This window comes from Erigeron canadensis, chromosome 8, assembly GCF_010389155.1.
Source record: "Erigeron canadensis isolate Cc75 chromosome 8, C_canadensis_v1, whole genome shotgun sequence".
NCBI classification, from domain to species: domain Eukaryota; kingdom Viridiplantae; phylum Streptophyta; class Magnoliopsida; order Asterales; family Asteraceae; genus Erigeron; species Erigeron canadensis.
This window is the reverse complement of record NC_057768.1, coordinates 47,008,602-47,034,812: the sequence shown is the minus strand read 5'-3', so window position 1 is coordinate 47,034,812 and position 26,211 is coordinate 47,008,602. Positions and strand designations below refer to the sequence as shown.

The following is a 26,211-nucleotide window of genomic DNA, read 5'->3' as shown; positions in this document are numbered from 1 at the left end:
ACACCGAACATTTTTACCTTTGACTCATCTAGTTGTAAACCTTATAAGTAATACAGTAGTTAGCTAATTAAATAAAGAAAATATTTTTAAAATTAAAAAAACTCATCTATAATAAAAATTTACTCGTTGTTAACTTAACTCTCCTTTTGATTAACGTATATTAATTGAAATCATTCAAATAAAACGCAAGCCTAAGTGTCATTAAGCGAGAAACGTACAAGTTTTTAGTGGAGTATCACAAACGACGTATCAAATTGTTCAGATCGATATCAAAGCTTTGGGTTTTTTTTGTATCAAAAATCATGCTAAAAGACTCACCCTGAATTGGGAGGATTGTATCTGTATGCAATTGAGGGTAAGAAATTGATACAATAAGCATTTTTTTAAAAAAGTTTATTTCTTACTTAAACTATTAAGTCAAAAATCAAAACAAAACTGACAGAAAAAATGGAGAAAAGTGATGTCGTGATGTAACATGATCGAAGATGAAAAATAGTTTACCAAATTCACTTTTATCAAGCCAATGCAGGCTTTAGCCTCATAGCTACTATATTATAGGGGTTGCGTTTGTAGTTCACTCAAAACGGCTTCCATTCCATTTGTGGATTTATACTTTTCTTGTATACATAATTCGACTTAATTGCAAATTATTATTTTTTATTTTTTTTGCCTCAATTGTATGTATGCATAGTTTATCGTAAACCGACTATTCATTTATATATACTTCAGTTTATCTGATATTTGAAAAAGTTCTATAGTTGTTTGAAGTATTATTTTACCATACAAAATTCAGACACCAGCTCTATATATATGTGTGTGGTCTTATGTATAATTAAAAAATATATATATATATATATATATATATATAGATAAAGATTGGGTATGACTGATGAGTGTGCAGGGTAGGTATTGAGGCAAAGCCAGTGATGCAGACATGCAGGAGGTAAGCAGGCACATGTTAAAAGTGATTGTCCCCTTAACCCTTCCTTGGATCAGTTATCAACATAACCTGCCATCTCTTTGACTCGTATCCGCATCATATTTTCCCCTAACTACAACGTATCGTAGGTTAGCACCTGTTACTATACTTATCGGACCATTGAATTTCGTCGTTAATATCTACATGTAAGCTTGCATAATACCATTCTTATTTAGTGTTAATTTATGCATGTGGTTATGTTTACTGTATTTATTGCTATGTTTTGTTCTAAGGTGAACCATGTTGTACCTCTATCATCTCTACCTTATAAAGACTTCGTTTTCAGAACTTCTTCACTGCCATGTCAGTATCACACCACTCAAAACTCTCCCTGTCTATAAGACAAGCTTTCTGCAACTTTTTCGCCACATCATCTATTAATTTACCATTTGAAAATAGGAAGAAAACAACTTTTTTTTTAAACCATTTAAAGGGACCCACAAGGAGCGTCTGGAGGAGTCCACAAGAGGACTGAATTGAAAGGCGCTTTGGTTTGGACGCTCACTGCCTACAACGTCTGGAGTCCTAGGTCTTGGGACGCATGGGGAGGACTACTACTAGGAAAGGCCTTAGTCTACAATACTTTTAATATGGTTATAATTTCTTACACTTTCGTGGCCTGTTCTTTCCTCGTTTGGACGGAGACTCTTTACCTTTGGATAAAGACGAGTTCTATTGTTGAATATCTCAACAAAACTTAATATGGATATAGTAAATATGTATATCTCCGTCTATACATATAAAAGAATATATATATATAGATGAACGTAAGCCGCAATCAGGCACTGAAATAATTTTCTGGTTCTGTATGCAATGATATTTATTCGATTCTTATAGTTAATTTGTTTGGAGTTTATTTTTTAAAATTGGATTAAATACATAGAAACACACTAACAAAACTTACTAGTTTTTTTCATGTTTTTTTTGCTATTTGCAGGGCACTATCATACATCATGGCTCGGTCAATGGTGAATGGACAGATAATTTTAGGAGTATTTTGACCGATGGAATGACTATTCAGTTAACAAATTTCCAATTTGATTTCGGTATATCTATTTAATATATTTGAATTCCAAATTTTCAGTTTTGATTAATATGTTTTGAGACTACCCATTTATTGGACGGGCCTGAACAATAATATATATATTTATATATATATATATATATGGATGAACGTAAGCCGCAATTTTTATCAAAGTTGGTAGTCATATACGCCACTGAGACACTGAGTTTGCATCATTTTTGAATCTTTGATTAAGTCGCAAGATACATCTCTAAGTTTGTGCAATCTAGTCGGGTCGCAAAAGTCAACTTTCAATCTTTTCAAATCTTTGTCAAATTCTTCCAAACTCAAGATATACAGATCGTCTAAGTTGCGAACAAATTAAATAAAAGTTTTTATATTAAATATGAAAGAAAAATAGTGAAAAACAACTCTTCACACAAAGCAAGCTAGTTCAAAAAATTCACTAAAACGAAAACTTAAAAATGCATACATATATATTAATATTCAACATAATTATTAATTAGTGTGTAAACTCTTTTTATTTTTAATTTTTAATGTTGACCTTTAAATTTATTCGTACCTGTTTACGTACATAATTTGAATTAGATTTAGAACCGTGTCATATACATGGATTGTTTATGACATATTGAAAATAAAATTAAATATATGTAATTCAAAAAAAGTTTGAAAAACCAACCAGATTATTCAAATATAAAGAATATTGTAATTAAAACTATGACAAAATAAACCTGTAAATTAAAAATCAAACTAGCATAATGTAAACATTGACAAAAGAGTTTAACTTGTTCGTCTATCTATATCATTTATATCATGTCAAAGCAACATGTTGTAACTGTGTTCTTAACAATATAATTAAAGAAACTTGTTGTGTTATTTGTTTTTCATACAAGTTTTCGATTATATAGTTGTTATCAGTTAGATATATTATGTTTTTCATATATAATCATTGATAATAAGATAAGTTATAATTAAAATAACTTGAATAAGTTATAATTATTGTTGGATAAAGACTAACTGTAAACAAACTTGGTTTTCTTTAATTATTATAAAGATATTTTTTAAAATTATTTAATTAGTTGGGTATTTGGAATAAACATGAGTTTTATATTTTTTATATTTTATTTCATTAAAATTATTAAAGTTTAAAGTGTAAATTGATGATGGAAAACAAAAGTGTAAATTCTTTTATGACACATGCTTATTTAGATAAATTAGAAAATTAAATTGAGAGTTATGATTGGTTAATTAAGGTCAGATTAGTTGTCTTTTAGTATACATAAAAAATTATAAATACAAATAGATTGATATTAATTTACGTTTTTAATAGGTGTATCTAATAAACTAATGATTTGATGTAAGGTATGTTTTTAAATTATTACTGAAATATTCCAATATCTAATTGATTGTGTAGCAAAACAATATTAATTTGTGTTTGATTCATAAAATGTTTTGTGAATTAAATGAAATCTTTTAAAGAAATTAGATTTTAAAAAAATAAAATTTATGGTAATGTTCTTTTCCTTTTGAAGATTCAAATGATGATGGAATGAAAAGCTTTTAACTTCACAAATTGAAAATTCTATTGAATGCGAAATGAAATTTATTTATTCTAAGCAATCAAACATTTTTATGAATAGAAAATCAATTGCACTTTCAATCATATTTCATCAAAATATATAAATTAATTAAACATAATCACATATATTTAGATCGATCTAACTTTATCTATTAATATATAATATATATAATATAATAATATATATTTAATTAAGAAATTATAAACCAAACACGATTACATATCTTTAAGTCTAACTTTCTTTTATCTATTTTTGGTAAATAATTAATCTTTTTAATCAAACAACTTAATAATCATTTTAATTATAAGATAATGACATATAAAAAATCAGGAGACAAAATTAGAAAAAAAAACTAATTACTAAATACCACAAGTCACTTTTTTTTAATATTTTAAAAAGATTATTACGCTATTTGGTTTAAAAGATTTATTATTTTTTATTAAAAAATCAACAACAACTATAAAGATACATATGAGTGACGAGACATGACAAAAAAAAAAAAAGAACATAAAAAGGAAAAAAAAAAAAAAAAAAAAAACAACATGTATATATAGGGTCCACTCTTCGAGAGTGACAAAGTATGCATGTCAACAAAGGAATATCACAAAATGACAGAAACCTTAATGACGATAGAGACGTCATGAATCCTTACAAATTATATTTTTATCTCCATCTATATATTGGAATCAACGCAAACTATACCCGTTGTTCCCATCCTCTTCGTATTATTTTTCTTTTTATTTTGCTTTCGAATTTTAACATTTTAATTTATATTGTTAAATTAACCTAACAATTTTTTTAATTTTTTTTTTTTTAACATTCATAAAAAATAAAATTTATGGTAATGTTTTATGGAAGATGGTAAAATGTACACGAATTATTATTATATTATTACAATCACAATTTTAACAGCTATCTCATAAAATTAACCTTTCTTGCCTAAAACATTTCTACGGTTCATCCCATTTGACTTTGGCATAATTTATTATTCCATCCGTCTCATAAAATGCGTTTTGTTTTGAATTTTAAAGTCTTATTTTATAAACTTTAACCTTAAATATTTTGATTTGTGTTATATAATATTCGATAAAAATTATATATATGAACTGATTGAGTTCTAAATGTATAATTTCTTTGGTATAATTTATATCAAATATTACATACCACAAATTAAAATATTTAAGGTCAATATTAATAAAATAAGAAGACTTTAAAAATTCAAAACATGACACATTTATTAAGACGAATAGAGTAGTAAATTATGACAAAGTCAAATGTGATAAACTGTAGAAATGTTTTAGGCAAGAAAGGTTAAACTTATGAAAGGTGTAATTTTTTTATAAAAATCAAAAGGTATTACATATATTGTTTTAATCAGATCTGCATTAAAGAACTCTCACAAAATATTATCCATAATTCAAACTCTAGATGAAAAAGCCCTATCACCTGGTAATCTGGTGGGAAAACTAGTCCAAACACAACATATTTAGAAATTAATTATCTGTGAGCACCCACAAATATGTTTAACCTCCTACTATTAAACTATTCGGTGCTGATTGATTACTTTTAGATAAAGGAACATTACTTTTAGTTAACAACAATCTTTTGTTGGTCCATTGAAAAGTATACGTATATTTGTTTCAATTAATACTAAGATTAAATAGTATAATTTGTATTACGTGACAAGGTTGTTGTGAAAATTTTTCTTTTTAAGAGAAACTTGAAAAATTTTATTAACTATGTATTATTAAATCATCTGTAAATGACATATAGCTTCATCTATTCATATATTATTCATATATGAATAAATTTGTGCACATATACTATTAACATATAAATGTATTGAGTTAGCTAGATAGTTAGAATTAAAAAAATTTCATGTTTTTTTTCAATTTAAATAATTATCACATGAACTTTTTCTTTGTATCACATTAAATGTAAATGTAACAGCCAATTGAGTCCCAATAATTCGACGGTGTATGTGGGAGGTTGAGATGCAGATAACCTTATCTCTACCTAGGTAGAAGGCTGTTTCCAATAACTATCTAAATGTATGAAAAGAACATCCAGCCTTTAAATGAAGTGAGAATTGAACCATCGATTTAAGCAACAGTGTTAATCACTTAATCCAACTATGCTACTTTCATTATCTATTACATACGTTTTGTGATATCTTTTTGAAGTGTTTATAAAGCACTATCTAGATAATGTATTGAGAGTGACTAGAAAAATTGTTGTTGTTTCTTTTTGTTTTACATAAACGTAAACCAAGGAAATCCTCACCTGTTTACTCATGTAATTATTAACTTATTAATTCTATAAATTTGTTTTGGTTTCTATAAATTGTAAATTATAATACACATTAACGGTGACATGGTCTTATATATTTTGAAGCATGGCCATGTGTTTGGATGCCCTATGTCACACGGCGTTCCTTATAGACGACGAAGATACACTAAGATTTTATTGGGTTTTATCTGTTTGCAAAGAAGATAACGTACATATATACTAAACTTGTGTGTGAATGTAAAGGTGAATGTGAATGTGTGTGTATATGTGTGGGGGGCTACTTTGGCTGTGTTAGACATACATAGGCATTATTGACGAGGGTGGGGCGTAAGTATGCTTACCAACACACATGAACGAGCTGCCTGTATAATTAGTAATCACTTTCTTCACCTTTTTTGCCACAAGATTATCTCGACAGTACGAACGGCTTTAATCCACTCTTTATCTTATCATCACCTATAACTTCTTTTCTTGTTTTATATCACTCATTTTTGAAAAAACACAACACACACATATCTATACTAAAATAATAGACATCATGTTTAAAAGCTACACTTTTAGGATATGATATAAGAAATAACTAATAAATTAATACATTTTTCTCATATCTCTAGTTTTATACAACATTTTTATATCCTTAACCATTGAAATACATACAGTCTCATTTACATCAATTACCTACTTTAATTTACTAATATAGTGTATAAATAATTTACTATCATTATTTAAATGTTTAACAACATGCTAGTCTGTCAAAATCGAGAAAATAATGTTTTTTGTTTTGTGCATCAATCTTGGATACATATTCATCAAAATGATGCATCCAACAAAAAACGTGATTTGTTCTATTTTGACGGATCAATGTGTTGTTAAACACTTAAATAATGATAATTAGTTATGCACTATGTTAGTATTATGAACTTTAATCACTACTAGAAAAATAGCCTTTAATGACACCGATTGCGTGTCATAAAAGGGGTCAGATGACACGCTTTTTGGTGTCATAAATCGACCCGTCATAAAGCTTTATGACACGTATTTCGCGCATCATGAATTTATGACACGCTTTTATGACACCCTTTAATGACACACTTTTATGATACTATTTTATGACACCTTTTTTGCGTGTCATGGTTAAAAAAATTTTTAAAAATATATTTTTTTATAAAATTACTAATATTTACACATTAAATAACAGTTAATCTAATAATACAAATAAATAAATGAATAGCAAAAGAGCGAATTTCATATATATCAAAACAATGTGTTTCATACAACCACAAGTTAGTAAAAGGTAACCTAATTGTATCTAGCTTGACATTGTTTCAGTGAGTTAGATGCACATCACGGGCTTCCCTTGAGTTTCTTGGCAACGATAGCAATGTGCTTACCCTGATGGAAAGCTTGCCGTTGAATTGGTAGCTTGTCTGAAATTGCCATTGGATTGGTAGCTTGAGGTACATAGTTTGTCCAAAGCCACAACTTCGTCATTTTGGCTTGAAGTTCTGTTGCTTTCAACTTCCTCCTGGCTTCATCAAATAACATGCTGGACATTTTCATACTGTGGTTCAGGGAAGAAATGACCATACTGCAGACAAATAACATATGTATTAGAAGCGTGATGGAAGCAGAATGTTGTGAATAGAATGGATAGCAACTCACAGAATTTCCAGGTTTGAATTCAGAGGATGTCCTCAAACGCACGAGACAATTAAAGACATATGGGTGGCTTAAGATACGATACCTGAAAAAGAAGTAATTAAACTTGTATAAACTCCACGTATAGCTAAGATGTCAAATTTTTGAGTAACCTTAATGAGAAAAGATGCACCAGCAACAAACAAGTTTTTGATTTATCATCCATACTTTACTTCAAACCTTATCAAGTATGTGTTACTTACATGTCCTGAGGAAGTGTTGAATCATCAGTATTTGGGTACAGGAACACATTTTGACATTTCGTCATTCAGCACACATATAAAGCATCTATGCAATTAACTCTTTATAACAACATTTTCAAACTACCAACCTTCCAACGCCGCTAACAAACCACTTTTTGTAAGTTCTAAAAACTCTTCAGAGGCTGTAAGAGAGTAAACAAATACTTATCAACTACACAAAGATGGTAACCTCGTGTATCTTACACACATTTTACGCCCGTTTGACACATATAGTGGAGTTATTAAATAAATTGCACAACGTAAAAACCAAAACTTACATGCCAAATCAATAGCGGCAACATAAACTGGTCTGGCTTGCATCCCCTCCTCATCAGAACCTCCAACTACATCACACAAAAAAAGTTCACAATATAACAAAATTATTATATTCTAGAGGTACGTTGTTACATTTCGTCACTGCACTATCCTACTTCCAGATCGTCTACTATACATGTATCATAATTCGAAATATATTGTTATGCGTATCAATATATTCATAGCCACCAAAAGCCATACAAAAGCCCTAAATATAATATAGAATATAGATACAGATATAATAAAACAACTTTAAAATAACATAACTGAATACATACTTCCAGGTGGAACGAAGATTCATCATTATATTACTCAAAAATGAATGCTCCTCCATGTACTGCTTGTGATAATCTGAGAGATTAAACACAACAATTGTTGATTAACGTATATTCGTATTATACTCTATTATAGAAAGTCATAGTCCTGTAAAATCCCATATGAATACACCCACATATAGAGGTGCCAAAATGGGCAAGTTTGGTCATTACAGAACAATATTGGTTAGAGTTTGAATGGGCATGTCAAAATGGGAAACAATATTAAAACCTATAGAAAAACACAAAGTAGGCAACAGTCCACCACTAAGCATGAACACATCCACAAAGCATGTATCAATAGGTTGTCACCAATTCTCTATGAACATTTTAAGACGATTAATACCCGAAAAAAAAAAAGGTATGACATCAAGTGCTGAAACACAAACACTTAATCTTTACCGAGCGCTATGGCAATATTTTAGCATTGTTTCATCTTCTAGTGATACATGCAAATGAAATGCATCATCGGTTCATCACAAACCATAACATAACCAAAAGATAATTAAGAAAAGCCAAGTACATTAACGTACTCCCAACTCAAAAAAGGTGCATACAATGAAGGCACTAATCTTTAGCTCAAGTTACTAGCAAAATAAAGAATAGAGATATAGAGATTACCCGATACAGTTATGCACTACGTAGGAGTAAGGCTGCCGATATCTCAAAACATATCGGTTAAGTTATCGTGAATCAATCAATCTGAAATCTCGCATCAGTTCACGATCTAGACAACACTAATTTCACATAATTCGTACAGAAACAGATATAGAAGCCGGCTTCTTCTTTCTGCTGTCTGAAAACACAATCAAAGTAGATGTATTTACAGGTTTAAAGACATAATGAAACCAAACCCAAAGAAATTTGTATAGATGAGATATATGACACACATAACTAAATACAAAGAGAAAGAGATGATATAAACAGATATGCGCTTTTCGGTTTTAGATGCTGAGCTAAGAAGGGATTCCGATAGTAATTTTAATTTATCAACCTGCATGATATAAACACCCATTGCTATTCATCGTGGTTTGTTACCGTGTTTTTTTAACAACAATACACAAATCATTTTGATAAATTGAGCTTATAATTTTATTTTTGAAACGAAACGACTTGCATATATACATATTATATACATATATTGTATGAAAAACCTACCAGCTACACATATATATTGTATATACACATAAAAGAGAGAAACACGTACAGATCCAAAATTAATAAAATCAAACCAATAAACACAAAATTAAAAGCAAAATTAATCACGAAATTAAACTAAAAATCAACAAATTGAACGAAATTGAAACACTTACAGAGTTACAGATCTGTTGATGAAACGAACAGAACTGAAAGACCAATTTTTTCTGTACAGATCGCGAGACGACAGTGGTGTTGAGGTGCTGCCATTATTTCCGGCAATGGTGAACAACGGTGACGGCGAGATAACGACGAGAGATGAAAGAGAGAGCTGGATCTAAGTCTCTGATCGAGATTTGAGAAGAAGAGATTGTTTTGGATTTTGGGGATTTTGTGTAGACTTAGGGCTTTTGTTTGGGTTTTTTTTTGTAACTACAGCTTTTATATATTTGTAACAAAATTATAAGACGACACCCAGAGATGACGCGCAAAGAAAGTGTATCCCGTGTTACACTACCTTTTTTATGACACTAAAAAATGGGTGTCATAAACCCTTCAGATTTTACAAATTATGACAGTATTTTTATGACACACGGTTTTGCTTGTCATTAAAATGCGTGTGTCATAATTTAGGTGTCATTAAAGGCTATTTTTCTAGTAGTGAATGCATCAAAATGAAGTTTTTAAGTGTTCTCACCGTTCTTATTTTAAGAGTGTTTTACCGGAATGTTACCACACACACACACACACACACACACACACATATATATATATATAGGGTAAAGTTATTTTAATAACCCCTAAAAAAGCAGGAACTTTTAGAAACCTTCTTTAATTAAAATTATTTACTATATGATTACTTACACATGATCATATGACCATATAATTGTTTACACATGTTCATATAACTATCTATGTACATTTGATCACAATCTATCTCATGAAAGAATTATTTACAAAAAAACTTGCATACATATGATCGACTTGCATACATGTGATCATAGTAATATTCGTGCACATGTGATCAATAATCCATATCTCCATATAATTGTATAACGGGTGATAATCCATGTCTTTACATAATTGTAAATTCAAAATTATACATATATTATTCAAAAAACAATCATCATGTAAAAAATAATCATTAGTTGAGCTTGATTTGGGAAGTTCCTAAAAGTTCCTGACATTTTAGGGATTCCTGAAATAACTTTTCAATATATATATACACACACATCTAAGCTAAAGGCAACACTCTGGTAAGAACAGTCTTAAAATAAGAACGATGAGAACACTTAAAAACATCATTTTGATGCATTAAAAGTCCATAAAACTAACATAGTGCATAACTAATTATCATTATTTAAGTGTTTAACAATACATTGATCCGTCAAAATTAAAAAAAATTCACGTTTTTTGTTGGATGTATCATTTTGATAAATATGCATCCAAGATGGATGCACAAAACAAAAAACATGATTTTCTCGATTTTGACAGACCAATGTGTTGTTAAACACTTAAATAATGATAATTATTTATATACTATGTTGGTTTTATGGACTTTTAATGCATAAAAATTAGTTTTTAAGTGTTCTTATTTTAAGATTGCTCTCATTTGATTCTCTCATTAAGCCAAAATAGTAAAAATTGTTTTCACTGTTAGTATTATATATTCTAGCTACATGCATATTGTATTTAATCTTACTTTACTTAATCTATATTACATAATAAAAAGAATAGCCTCCTTTGCTGAAAGTTACATGAGGAGAAATGTCTAAATTACCCTCTACAAGAAAATTCTTTCTTTTTTATTTGTAGTTATTCATATACACGCAACTCTTTTTCAATATCCATCTCTTTCTTTCATTTGACCTATTAATGGTATCCCCACTGTGCAATGCGCGGATACCATGCTAGTGTAAATTAGACTTAATAGATTTTCAATTAGATAGTACAGTTCACTTTAAAGTAAGTTAAGTTTTTGACATAATGCTCGCGCGATACATGTACATCGAATAAATATTTCCTACTAGCCGGAGCAACCAACGACTTTTTATATTGGTTCTATGGTCTAATAGTTAGTTGAAAGAAGATAAGATATACATACGGAGTATATTTGTTACATTTCTCTTTCTGAAAGAAAAAAGAAATAAGCTAGCTACTGGCCAATTGATAAATTACATATATATTGTGACTAGTTGATTTGATTTTAGAACAATTGCTTTGTAAATTGTAATGATATTAGAATATTATTCATGGTATGTCGAACTCATAATTATTGTTTGTTCTTGTTAACATTATTTCATTAATGGATATTGAAGACAAACGTTGAGTCTTTTTCGTTCATTTTTAAATAAAAATAATGGAGAGATATGATTAATTATCCACCAAATGAAACAACCAAAAACAATCATGTGTTGTCATTGTCAACGACTCTTCTTCAAGCTATGGCCTCAACGATCCATTGTATATACAGTAGCATTGTGCTTATTATTGAGTGTAATGGGGGATCTTTACAATTATGTATGTATGGGCTTTAATTCAACCATGAAGTTAACTTAACTCATTGATTAATTACTGACAACACAATATATAGTACCAAACACCAACCCTTAAGTAACGATAAAAATACCACATCTACTAATAAACTAAAACAGGATTGTCATATTTTTGAAACGACACGTGGCGTAATACTTAATCGTATGTGTCTTTTTAATTAATTTATTTTGTTAAATTAGCTTTTTTAGTTGTATAAAAATTCAATTTTCTTATTAAAATTAAACTTAAACTCCAACTCTTGGCTTATTAATACAAAAGATATTATAACGTTATTTAATTGATCGTTTTCTCATTAATAGATTATATATTTTCCTTTCTCAATTCTTCAAATACTATTATTTATATTAATTATAATAAGTTATTAACATGAAGACATCAAAATTTTGAGTTTACGATCCGAAATCACAAGGTTATTTGTCATCATCAATTATGCTTATAAGTTCCGATTTTGATGTGGTTATAAAAATTTAAGGTAAATCCAAAATCTAGTATATACTAAAAGGAAACTGACCTAACTTCAATTAACCAATCACAACTCTCGATTTCATTAAATTAAGATTTTAAACATGTGATTAAATTAAAATTTTAAATAAGTCGATCAATTTATTAACTAAGTTAATATGGTTCGATTATAATTCTAGATAAGTCAACCAATTTGTATTACTCCGTACTAATTTAGATAACCTATAATCAATTTATTTATAAAAACAAAGTCGAAGAAAAAATGAATATCCGATCCTACATGGAAAAGGATATATCAAACATATAATTTTCATTATTATTTATAAAAACAAAGTCAAAGAAAAAATGAATATCCGATCCTACATGGAAAAGGATATATCAAACATATAATTTTCATTATTTGATTATTAGATTAACATATACTTCAAATAATTATTAAATAAGAAATTAATTTACATTTTTTTTATTTTCCATCACCAATTTATGTTTTAATCCAAGTTAAAAATAATAAATATTTTATTACGTAATATCTATATAATAACAAAATATAGCTAAAAGTTAGAGAGGTTATAACAATTAGATTAATACAAATTAATATTATTAATATTTTATTTTATATTATTAAAACTAAATGTAATATTGTTGTTTTTTTTTAAAGGTGAATTTCGCTTGAAACTCCATGTCGCGATTCGACAGCGGGAGGTCAAACATACGTTGTCTTAACCGGGTCCGCGCTAGAAGCCCCCCGAAGTAGAATTGTCTAATTCAAATACCCGATGAAGGGAAAAGCTTCTACTAATCCGCCTGAATACACAACGATAAGTAGAGGTAAACCCTGCCCCCCCTGAGACTTGAATCTAAGGTATACCCAAAATTGTTGTTATTAATATTTGTGATCAAACTATAATTAGGATAATCATTTTAGTAATTAGAATCAACTATATTTTTGATACAAATTCTTCTTATATAAACCGAGTCTTACAGATAAAAATCACAACACCTGAAATCATTAAAACCCCACGAACCATCTGCTACTTTTATTATTCTTAACAACCATGACTAACTAAAATTAAATTACTTTTTTGCAAGACATCACTTGGAACTCGGTCAATTATATAACCAAGTTAATATATTAATTGTTACTCAAAAAGAGTTTATATAAAATAAATTATGCTACAAACCTTGATATGATTTAGCATCCAACTTTTACATTTGAATATCTCAATTATTTTCAAAGTATAACTTTACATTTAAGGTATAAGTATTTTTTGTTCCATATGTAAATTCTTATATTGATAATATTATAAAATCTGTGTATTTGACACGGGTCTAAAATCTAGTTCTAACTAAACATATATTATATTTATCAAAACTGTTCATTATAATTTATTTTCGATCATCGATTTACTTTAACCACAAGTTATTTTATACTCACGAATCATGTATGAGACATATTCGAATTTTTTTATGATACAATTTATATAGCTACCGTACATTGTACTGGTATTAGTACTAGTTAATAATATATGATTGATCAAACATTCAAACCTATATATATAGCAACACGTACATTAATTAGGCACTACAGTTCTACAAAACTAATTAATCATTGCTTGGAAAGAATTGAAGCAACCATAAAAGTTTGACGTAAAATTTATGATTGATCAAGCCGGCCTACACATTGTGGCCTACTGGCATGCATCAGTACGTAATAAACTCAGATGTCGTTGTGTACGTGGCAATATAATATCACGGTTGGGCGTGGTCGACCGTCTTAGTCGTCTTTAAATGCTAGGTTCATTTCAGCTCACATTATTTAAGCTGAAACACATTAATTGCTTGAATGAAACATGTTTAATTCAATTTTGGTTTCAAAGTTTGATGTATTAATACTGTATAAATGTTCAAAAAAAAATAAAAAATACTATATATTCTTATATAGGATAGACGGTGATCTGTTTTGAAATGAAATTGCTTGAATGTTGAATTTTCTTTGAAACATGATGCAATGAAGATCGTGATATTGAGGGAAGCGATTTGTTCATGGCCAATAAAACTTTTGCAGGGCATGTTACGGTGCTGGATGTACAACATATGAGCGAGAAAAACCATGAAGATTCAATCAAAGAGGTTACAAATTTAGAAGATGATGTTCACAAAAGATTTATTTTAATTTCATTCAAGATTTTGCTCACGGTATCTACAAACAAAGTTTTTCAAAATCAAAGTTATTAAAATTTTAATAACGGATCCTACAATATGTCAAAAATGACAATATCCAGGTTAGCAACTTTAAGTATTTAAAGTGGATTTATCCATCCTTTTATATCGGAGAAAATACCGTTATCAACAATGTCTCTTACTCATCTCTTTCTTACTTATAGAGATGCGCATCGGACTTCGATCTTGTAACAGTACCGATCTTGATGGTATTGGTTCTGAAAATTACTAAAAACGAATATCGTTCCCAATCCCGAAATGGTATTCAGTACTATTTTTCAGTACCAATATTGGGTCGATATTGGTCTTTCCCAGCGCTGCCAGGATTTTTCAGGTTCCGTCCCGATCCCAATCCCAATCCCGGTAACGTCCAATAATAAATATCGGTCTCTACGAGATTGAGACTTGAGATTTATTGTTCTATCCCTAGTTATTTCTATCTCAAGTAAATTTAAACCCTTTATTTTTGCTAGGAACCATATGAATTCTTTATGTTTTCTCAAAAGAAAATTGAAAACTTATTGTTTAGAAACCACTTTGAGAAAATAGGTCGTCATCTACGTACTCATCTATGTGTCCCTAAAAAAGAAAATGGATTGAGACTATAACACATGCTAATCAATTACTTTTAGAGTTAAGTCCTTGTTGTGATTTTCTACTTGTACCATTTATCCTTAATTTTTAAAAATTACAGTTTTGTTCCAAAAAAATTTGTTACCTCACACTTTTTTGTCTTGACCATAAACGTCCGTTAAAAAGGAGTTCATCTGTCTGGCACGTGATGGGTAATCTAATAATTTGGTATAGAGTTAACTAGTACAATACCCGTGCGTAGCTCGGGTAACATTTATTTAAGTAAATCTATATGTCACACTAAAAAACACAAAATAATTCATAATAGTCAAGAAACAAAATGACAAAGTCATAAAAAATTATAGGATCCAAACATAAGTTAGAAACCTCAAATGAGATGTATTCAAACCAATAATACGAACACTTATGAAAATCTATATTTATGCAGTGAATTGTAAAGTGTTTTCATTCTTTTTCAGTATCATCTTTCACGCTTTCCATTTCAAACCCATTTTTCATATCTTCATTTTTTACTTCCTCATCCTTCCATTTCAAACACGAAATGTTATGTTATTTTAAAAAGTGGAAGGAAAATTGTAATTGAAAATGAAATTTTAAAAAGTGGAAAGAAAATTGTAATTGAAAATGAAAATTCCAAAATTTTCTCAATTAGTTTGATTACAAATCAGTTTTATAATATTTCAATCCTCCTGTGTTATATATGTAACAAAGTCATCTATTTTATAAGATAAGTGTTATGTTTAACAAAAATACGGCTAAGATATGTTAACAAATTTTGCTGCCAAATAAATTTCCATGCTTTTCTCATATGTATGCTAAAATACTGGGTTATTATTGTTAATGGCATAATTCTCGTAGTCATTATATTTTAATCCTAAAAAAATGTTTGTTACAATACTTTAAATATATTAATGTAAATATAAATTAATATATGATACATAAAGTTAGATGATGATTAAATTTCATGTTTATTGGTTAAATTCCCACTAAATTTATGTTTATTGGATGACATTATATTTGGTTAAATATCCTGAATAAAAGTAAATAAATCAACTAATATTTAGTTTATGTAAAGAGTTAAAATATTATTATTTTAAGTTAATGATTCATGAAGCTACACATTTTAATACTTATATCTATAATTGTTTTCAGTCAATATTTATATTGTAATATGCATATGTAAAAGTATTATTGTAGCTTGACAATTAATCGAGTGGTATGAAATACAATACCAGCTGAATAAAGTAATCGAACATTTTTTACAAATAAAGGTGGTACTTATATGGTATCTAGTATTTGTATTTATGACTTGTTTAAACAATTCAAAATGTTGTATGCGTTAATATTAAAGTAACATCTTATTTAATATTGTGATCCTAACTTAAATAATGTCAGAATAAATATCAGCAACTCAAAGTATTCATATGTAGATTATCACATGGATTATGTTCCAACATACCACAATATAACACCAATGTAAGAAAAAGTTTATTAAATCCTTAAAAGATGACAAGCATTCAACTTTACATGGAATAATTCAAAGTAAAAAACCAACCTAAAAGTAAAATAGAAAACATAGTTAGTGAAACAACTAAACCAATAACTTATTCAAGAAAGATGATATAAATGACATCTAAACATCTAGTCGTCAACTTCATCATCTTCATCACCTACGACGATAACACCTACGGTTCATGTGGTTTCTACTTTTGACAACGACTTGATCCTTCTTGCTTCGTTTTATTGAATGAATTGGGATCTCATCGTCAACGTCGTAAATCTGATATCTAGCAAATAAAAAGAGAATTAAAAAACAACAAATGAAAAGCACTCGTACACAATGTGGACATGTTATTACATACCAGATTAGCATGACCTTTGTTGGGTTGAATTTCATCCAATATAACAAATTCATTGAACATATCAAATTCATAATCACTTTACAAATTTTCCTATATAGAACGTCATTATTTTGTTAAAATATACATTGAATAAAAGTTCGGAGTTATTATTGTAGATATGTTACTTACATGGTTAAGATTATTTTCGATAAAAGGAACATTATCCAAGACCACAAAGTTATGTAAGAAAAGAAAATCATCATCGTCACCATCGTAATGCAATTCGGAAATTTGTCATCATCATCGTAATGCAAATCGTCAACTTCTTCATCTTCCGCATCGCTAAGCACAATCACTTCTTCCAACTTCCATTTTTTCAAGTTATCCTCGAGTTTTTGTTTTTTGAAATCGTTAAATGACAAGGTAACATTTGTTTTGTTGTTTGGAGCTATTGTGTTTGAATCTGTATTTTCAATGATTTGAAAAGCTAATGATTTAATTAGTAATACTGTAGAAAAAGCTTAGAAATGTATCTTTATATATACACACAAGTTTGTGTAATTGTTGGAGGGAAACATATAAAATTGAATTTTAAATAGTCATAGATTTCTCTTTAGTTTGTTGATATCGAAATGTACGGTGAAAGTAAATTTTGTTTAAGGTAAGGGATAAGACCATAAGGGTAACATTTAATAGTGACATGTATTTTAATTTGCCAACTAACTATCCTTTTTAAATGGGAACCTTAATATGGCATATATTAAAAAGGTATAGTTTAAGCACACATTTTTTATTACAAAGCAACAAACTTGTAGATAAAGTCCTTGTTAAAAGGAAGAGTTTAAATGAGGCAATAGATTAATCTAATGGACCATATTAAATTTAAAGTCCACTCATTGATGTCAATAATTATATATAATTACATAAATCATCCTTGTCGTTGACAGTCACTTACATCTTTTGTCCCTAGCTTTCAATAATTACACTTTTGGATAAAAAAAATTATGCAACAATAGTAATAACTATTATGATAACTATTATATATATATATATATATATATATATATAAGTGAATATAAGGTTGTCCGACGCCTAAGTTTAGGTGTGAAATCCTTCACATATAAACTTTTTAATATTTCTTAATTAATTAATGAATAAATGTTTGGGCTCTTATGAATTTTATGGATTAAAAAAATAATATATGAGTGTTCCATACCTAAGTTTAGGTATCCATCAGACTTATATTCTCATCCCCATATATATATATATATAGTCAAAAGATAAAACGAGAACCAAATAAATGTCAAGAACTGCGGGAACTAAATCTTAACCATTAAATAATTTAATCAAAGGTTACCATTGTTTAAGGCATTTAAATAATTAAAAAAGTTAAATATACCATTTATTAATTAAAAAAGGGTAATCTAGGAATTTTGTCTTTGATTGATATCATTAGTCACTTACGTATTTTGTTTTCTCGTTTACACATTTAAGAGATGCACTATTATCACCTGACTTATTCTATTCCGACTTTTGATACCGCACAACTCGTACACCACAACAACCACACGAGTAGTTTAATACGGATCGAGTATTAGACAAATTTTGATGCTTTGAATTACTCAATTATTTTTATAGTCTTCTAACCTTTTACATTTACATACCGAAAAATCTAAAAGAAATTTACATATGAAAACACATGTGAAAAAACAAAACTACATATGTACACATGTAATTATTAATTACATATATAATTGTTAATTAAATTTGTCTAAACGTACACATTTAGTTGTTAATTTATTGAGAAAAAAAATACATATATATATATCTAATGTTTAAGTACACATGTGTACATGTGTACACATGTATCAATTATACATTTGTACTAATATGTAACTATTAAATATTTACATGTTGAGTTTGTACACATATGTATAAACCCATTAGTATTAAAAGGCATTTACATGTGTTCATAAAAGTTAAGGTTGAAGTAAAATATAATTTTCATATATGTATAAACAAATTGTTAGTAAATTATTTGTCAAACATTTGTTAAAAATAATTCTGGTGCAAAATTAGGTTTACGTACAAGAAATAATGAGGATTTCAAAAATAATGAAACTACAATTAATGGCCAAACAATGATAGATAGTCAACATAAAATTATTTAATAATATATGTGTAATTGCACATGACCACATCGGTTTTGTTTTCCCAAAAATAGTGGCAAAACGGTTACAAAGCAATTCTTTTAATTACTGGTAATACATAAAATAGTTTCACAATTTTACGCTTTTAATTAAATAATCATTTTTAAATTAAAAAAAATGATTGATCTAAAATAATTTTCGTAGTTCTCGACAATTTTTTGATTCTCGATTTATCTTAAAATCTATATATAGGTATTATGCATAACTTGTGATAAGTTAATCAAATTGTATAATATAATATCATTTCTCCCAAATTTTTACTCATCTATAAGAGCATTCACAGTTGTAGACACTTATTCTCCAAGAACTAGTCTCTGTCAGCACCACATCAGCTTCACATCAGCCCAAGGACTAACCAAGGACTAATCCTCCAAAATACTCACAATGTCAGGACTAGTCTAGGACCCACCATTTATTTCACTTTACACTTCTATCTAACCAAAGAAAAATAAAATAAAAAATAAAAAAATGAAGGTTTCATTCATCCTTGGGGGGACTAGTGGCTCAAGAACTAACCAAGGACGAGTCACACCTAGTGGTGTGCACTCGTCCTCCAACCAAGAACGAGCCAAGGACTAGTGAGAACTAGTCCATTGTGATTACTCTAAGAGAGCAATCCCCCCCGCCCCACCCACCACCCCACCAACATTGCCGTCATCGTCGCTATCTGTCGCCGTCACCGCTACCACCATCAATGCCGTATGACATTCGTCTAGTTAAGTTATACTTAAACGGGCTTAAGCTAATATCATTTTTGATGTAACCATATACGAAGTATAAGATAGATCCATATATTGTATGTTAACAGACCTTTTTCATGATAACAAAACTCACTAATTCTCGATCTGCTTTTTACATGATATATTTTGTTGATAAATATATCTACCATATACGAGTACATATTATTAGTCTGTCTATATCCGTGTCTAACATATGTTTAGATTCTTATTGTAGTTACTAATTACAGATTGATCGAGTCGTTTCATTAAACTAAACCGTATGGATCGGATTACTTTTTGAAATTCTTGTTTGATGGATTAATGAATTCAGAAATTTTAGTGTTATTAAGTTCATATATGTATTGTCGAACTTCTATAATCAAAACAACGTACGGTTTTGTAGGATTTGTTCACATCTACCAATAAACTAAAACAGGATTAAAGCCTCTATTGATTAACATGTGGCTCAATATTAAAACGCCACGTGTCCTTTTAGTTATATTTACTAAAAGAAACCATTTAGATTAATATATGTATATATAAATAAACAAGATTTTTTACCCGCACGATGTGCGATTGTTAATTTAAATTTTATCAAAGTTTTAATATTAACATTGAGAATAATCAATTAAGTTTTGACTGTTTTGTATAGTTAGCATACTATTATATGGAGTAATATTTACGTTTATTTTTCTAAAAGTACATGAATAAAAAGTAAAATACTTATTGCATAATTAACATATAATGATACGAAATTTTTAGTGAGAATATGTTAGGTTACAAAATTCTTAAAGTTCAGTTAAACAACCCAATTTATAAAGATCAACTATTAGTTCACGATAAACGTATAAATCAACATGGTAGTTTTAATCAGTTTTTGATAGGCACGGTCAAAAACCAAAATAAACGTGTATACCAACATGGTTATTTTTGATCGCTTTGTCTTTTGATTGACATAGTGAAAATCCAAAGACATGTCGAGCTGGAAATGAAGAGATGACAATGAAGCATTATTTAGTCTTTGATTTTAGATGACAATGATTAAATAGTTAGTTAATTATATTCGAGATTTGATTTAAATTTTATTTTATTTTATGAACTTCATAGTTAAATTAAAAAAAAAAACTAATTATATATCTAATAGATTAAACCTTTCAAACAACAAATGATATGAAAGATTTAGATATTATATCTTATGCACTCTTGATAGATATAAAATTAAGTTAAGGTGTAATGAAAGTTAAGACTATAACATCTCATTGTTTTTGTAAATTAATATGTAATTAATCTCTAAAAAAATAAAATATATAAATATATATTAGTAAAAATACATCATCTGACAACAAAATTTGTATTAGTAAAAAATACATCATCTGACAACAAAATTTGTAGAGTAAAATTTAAGAAGTAAGCAAAATCATTTTTTAAAAACTTTTAAAAGCAACAATCACCTGCGAAGGCACTTATATAACTATGATAACACTATTAGAAGATTTTATTACATCCAAGATCGATAATAATATATTGAAAACAATAGTAAAGAAAATATATTATTATTATCATTATCATTATCATTATTATTATTTTATATTATTATAAACATATTGTGGGAAACAAATATGGAGATGTCATGTTGAAAAAATCCTACGTGTCAATGTTTAAAAATAGGTTTAAGTTGAAGTGGATGCCTTTAAAATATCAGGATAACCACTGTCTTATATTGTTTATAGATAGATATAGATTATTTATCGTATAGACTTTCCTAATTCTACTACAACTCTTATATTCTACTACAAGTATTCTTATTCTACTATAAATGTCAGACGCCTAGCCCTTTATTTGTTAATTAATTTACAGCCCTTTATTTTCTAACTTATATATATAATGTATAATTTTAAGTACGGTTTCATTAATAGTTTTTATTTGAGATCAAAAGTTTAATTCAAGGTATTGTAGTAACTTAATTAATATGAGTACTAATTTTTATATTCTTGTGTGGTTGATTTCTTATTTTGAATAATAAAATATGTTTGTATTATGCGTATGGTGTGTTTTATATGCATATATATTAGCGATTTTATTTTTTCTTTTCACAAAGAATTTAATCTAATATCTTCGTGTTTGTTTTTATGTTATCATTTTTGATGAAATTGGTCAGACGTAATGGCTAATAACGAACACACAATAGCTATTATCGATATGTTGTTAGATGATACTACCCTCAAAACAATTGATTATTTTATCTGTTTGCATATAATTTGAACGTGGGAAAAAGATTCTCTTTCTAATCCATTGTTACCCCAAACAATTAAGATTATCTTTACTGATCAAGAGGTTTGCATTACATATGTTTTATAATTATATTCTTGATGTTTAAAAATTATTATTACTTATATTGTTTTGTGTTATTGTTCATAAGATAAACGAATCCGAACAACTGATTAGAAAGGAATTAGTCTTAGAACTTCGCGACAAGCTTTGCGAGGGTACTACTTTGCTTCTTGATGATTAGATGGTAGAAAAATATTTAAATAATTTTCTTTCCCACTACAACATTATTGGATCAACATACTATAAATATTATATCAAAATTATAGGTATATTATAGTATCTTTAGTTTTAAGCAATTAAAATCTAACTAATATAAATATTATGAGTCAACTGTGCATCACACACGGATATTAGTACTAGTATATATGTAAACCATATATATTCCTACAACAAGTATTGGAATTTCAAACTAGGTTTTGAAAATTGTTTATTTTGGGCTGCAAATTAACTGAAATACATATATGATCGAGCTTACATGCATTAATCTAAGAATCATTGAGCACCTTTTTACCCCCGTTGACAGAGCATAAATCTCTAGTGAGTTGTAAAGAAGCAGCCATTTAGAAGAAGATGGTGACATTGTGGTGATATGTCAATTTATGGGCACATGCTTTTTGCATTATAACTTATAAGGGCCATGTTTATCTACAATATATATATATATGGGATGGGAATATAAGGGATGAGAATATAAGGCTGTCTGATATCTAAGCTTAAATGTGGAATACTTACATATTGTTTTTTTAATCTATAAAAATTATGGGGGCCCATGCATTTATTCATTAAACAAGAAATAATAAAATATTAGTATGTGAAGGGATCCACACCTAAGTTTAGGTACCGGACAGCTTTATATTCCCTTTTCCCATATATATATATATATATATATATATATATATGATCTTTATATAATGTGGACAATGTTGTCCCTCTTTGTATACTCCATAGGTGCGTTTCGATATATTCTCTGCAGGTTACTTTAATTTCAAATTTTGGTAGTTTTCTTGAAGAACAATAGGTGTGTGATTGCATAACATGTACAAGTGGTACAAAGTATTAATTGGAAATTACATGTAGCAAATGGCAAGTGATAATATCTGTGTACAAAGTACTGGAAATTCATGACAGAATATATAATGCAAATTCTTTCGAGCACCAAGTATTATCTATATATATCAGCGTTATATTGTTTTTTCTTTGCATCACACTTTTAACCCATATTTATTGAACGTTAAACCAAATCTTTGGTTTAAATGTGTCAAGTTGGAATATATAGTGTGTATTATGTAAATAAATAAAAGGGTGTGACTCTTGGCAAGGGACACAACCAAAAGGAAGGGACACACCGATACATTAAAGGGTGTCCATTAGAGTCGGTTATTGTCAGTTGGAGTCGGTTATTAGAATAGGCACTGTTTCATGAAATAATACACTGTTTCATGGTGTCTTTTCGATATCTATATATATGGTCAAGCGTCTGTAAATTTCGTATGAACAAATATTGCAAGTTACGATCTAATAGAAAGTATATTCATATATTACCTGTGATTTTGTTCATCATAGTAAGATTAAAACCCAACAATTGGTATCAGAGCATCAGGCTCGATTCAAGGGAATTGCAATCCTTTTACCGCAAGACGAAAGAAAGAGGGGTGCGATTCATTCTTATAAAACCACCACCGCCATATATTTTAACCAGACACCACTGGAAAGAAACAACCGCCGATCTCAGAAAGGAGGGGATCGTAATACCCTAAATCGATTTGATGTTTTCTTTTGGTGACCAGAAAGGACAACCGTTTTGTGTGGCTGTGGAAGAATAGAAAGAAACTTGACAGTGATTGAATCATCTTCATCTCTATTGCAATCTGAAGAAAGGGGCTTAACCGTTATTGTGTTTTTGATCGATTGGAAGCAAGAAACAGGAGACTTGGTGGTATTGCTCTTTTAAAGAAAAATATCGGAAATAAAGAAGATAAGGAGTGATCGATTTTGGCTTTACCAATTGTATGTGATTGTAAGCAAAAGTCAACAAGTGGGACACCATTTATCTCTTTACCAACAGAAGACACAATCAAATCTGAATAAGTCCTTTTCTCTTTCACTTTATATATTTCATTATTAGATTAGAAATTTATAAATTTGAAAGATTTAAAACGAAATCTTGAATTAAGTTATTTAATTTTAGGATTAGTAAATTTCCAATTGATTGGGGTTACAAAGTAAGAACATAAAATTAAAGTTATTGTATAATTTTATTTAAGGGAAGAAAATCATTCCTTTAAATTAGGAATATACAAAACTAGAAGTAAGACTGAACCCTCGTGGTTCACAAAGTAAGAAGTAAGACCGAATCCTTGTGGTTCATAGTAAGAAGAAACCTATAGTTTTTTAGGAACCCATTGTTTAACGAAACCTTCGCATTTCAAAGTAAGTAAGAAAACTCTAGTGTTTCCTAAGTAAGTAAGAAAAACGTTAGTGTTTCAAAGTAAGTAAGTAAGTGCAAACTCTAGCAATTTCAAAGTACGTTAGAAAAACGCTAGTGTTGCAAAGTAAGTAAGAAATATCATTTTTGGTCAAAGAGACACTTTAGTGTTTCACAGTAAGTAAGAAAGACCAACTTTGATCAAAGTAAGAGAAACTTTCGAGTTTCAAAGCAAGTAAGAACGATCGTACGATCACACGTAAGAAAGAAAGCAAGTAAGAAGGCAACAAGCATGACAACGGGAAAATGATCCACACCAACTCGAGAGCAGAACATAGCACTTCAATGCCCGAAATTGACCGAAACAAACTACACAACATGGGCAATCATGATGGAATCAATCTTAAAGGCTCGTGGTTTGTTTGAAATAATCAGTACCGAAGATAATGTGGATGAGAAGAAAGAAAATATAACAACGGCAATGGTCTTTCAAACATTGCCACAAGATGTCTTAATGCAAGTTGCGCAATACGAAAGTGCAAAGGAAGTATGGGATTCGATCAAAGTCAAGTATCTGGATGCGGATCTAGTTCAAAAGGCACGACTGCAAACCTTGAGGAGTGAACTAGAGATGCTAAGGATGAAGGCAAATGAAAAAGTAAGCGACTATGGAGGAAAGTTAAGTAGTATAAAAGCCAAGTTTAAAGGCCTTGGTGAAACTTTGAAAGATAAGGTGCTCGTAAGGAAACTACTTAACTCTGTTCCGAAGAAGTTTCTACCTATCGTGACGTCTATCGAACAATGTCAAGATTTAGACAAAATGTTGTTTGAAGAAGCCGTTGGAAGACTAATTGCTTTTGAAGAACGACTCAAAAGTCAAGATGAACATGAGGAAAATTATCAAGACAAACTTTTGATGGCAAGTTCAAGCAATCAAGGAAGAAGGAGAAACTTTAACAAAGTAGGAAAGGGACGAGGAAGAGATACGAAGCAAGGAGAACAAGACAAGAATAAAATGAGATGCTATAATTGTGGTGAATTTGGTCACCTTGCTTATGAATGTATCAAATGGAAGGAGAAAGACAAGAATGAAGTATCACACCTCGTTTATCACTCCGATGAAGATTCAGCCTTGCTGTAAAAAGCAAAATCCAAGCAAGATTGAAGACCCGTCTTAAACCAAAGTTTAGTTTAAGGGGGAGTATTGAACGTTAAACCAAATCTTTGGTTTAAATGTGTCAAGTTGGAATATATAGTGTGTATTATGTAAATAAA

At 29.0% G+C, this 26,211-nt stretch overlaps 1 protein-coding gene and 2 long non-coding RNA genes across 3 annotated transcripts; 2 read left to right on the top strand and 1 right to left on the bottom strand.

Annotated features, from left to right (window-relative positions):
- Positions 1–1,989: 1,989 nt before the first annotated feature.
- LOC122609679 lies at positions 1,990–7,724 on the top strand. Its single transcript, XR_006325368.1, has 3 exons — positions 1,990–2,025; positions 7,202–7,329; positions 7,445–7,724. It is a non-coding gene; the product is annotated as an uncharacterized LOC122609679 (long non-coding RNA).
- On the bottom strand, positions 7,101–8,180 carry LOC122609678. The gene is made up of 4 exons (XR_006325367.1): positions 8,091–8,180; positions 7,774–7,955; positions 7,535–7,616; positions 7,101–7,460 (listed from the first exon to the last, which is right to left on the bottom strand). It is a non-coding gene; the product is annotated as an uncharacterized LOC122609678 (long non-coding RNA).
- Positions 8,181–25,324: 17,144 nt separating this feature from the next.
- Positions 25,325–26,077, top strand: LOC122611004. Its single transcript, XM_043783956.1, has one exon. The coding sequence runs from the start codon at positions 25,325–25,327 to the stop codon at positions 26,075–26,077; it is 753 nt and encodes a 250-aa protein (XP_043639891.1).
- The last annotated feature ends 134 nt before the right edge of the window (positions 26,078–26,211 follow it).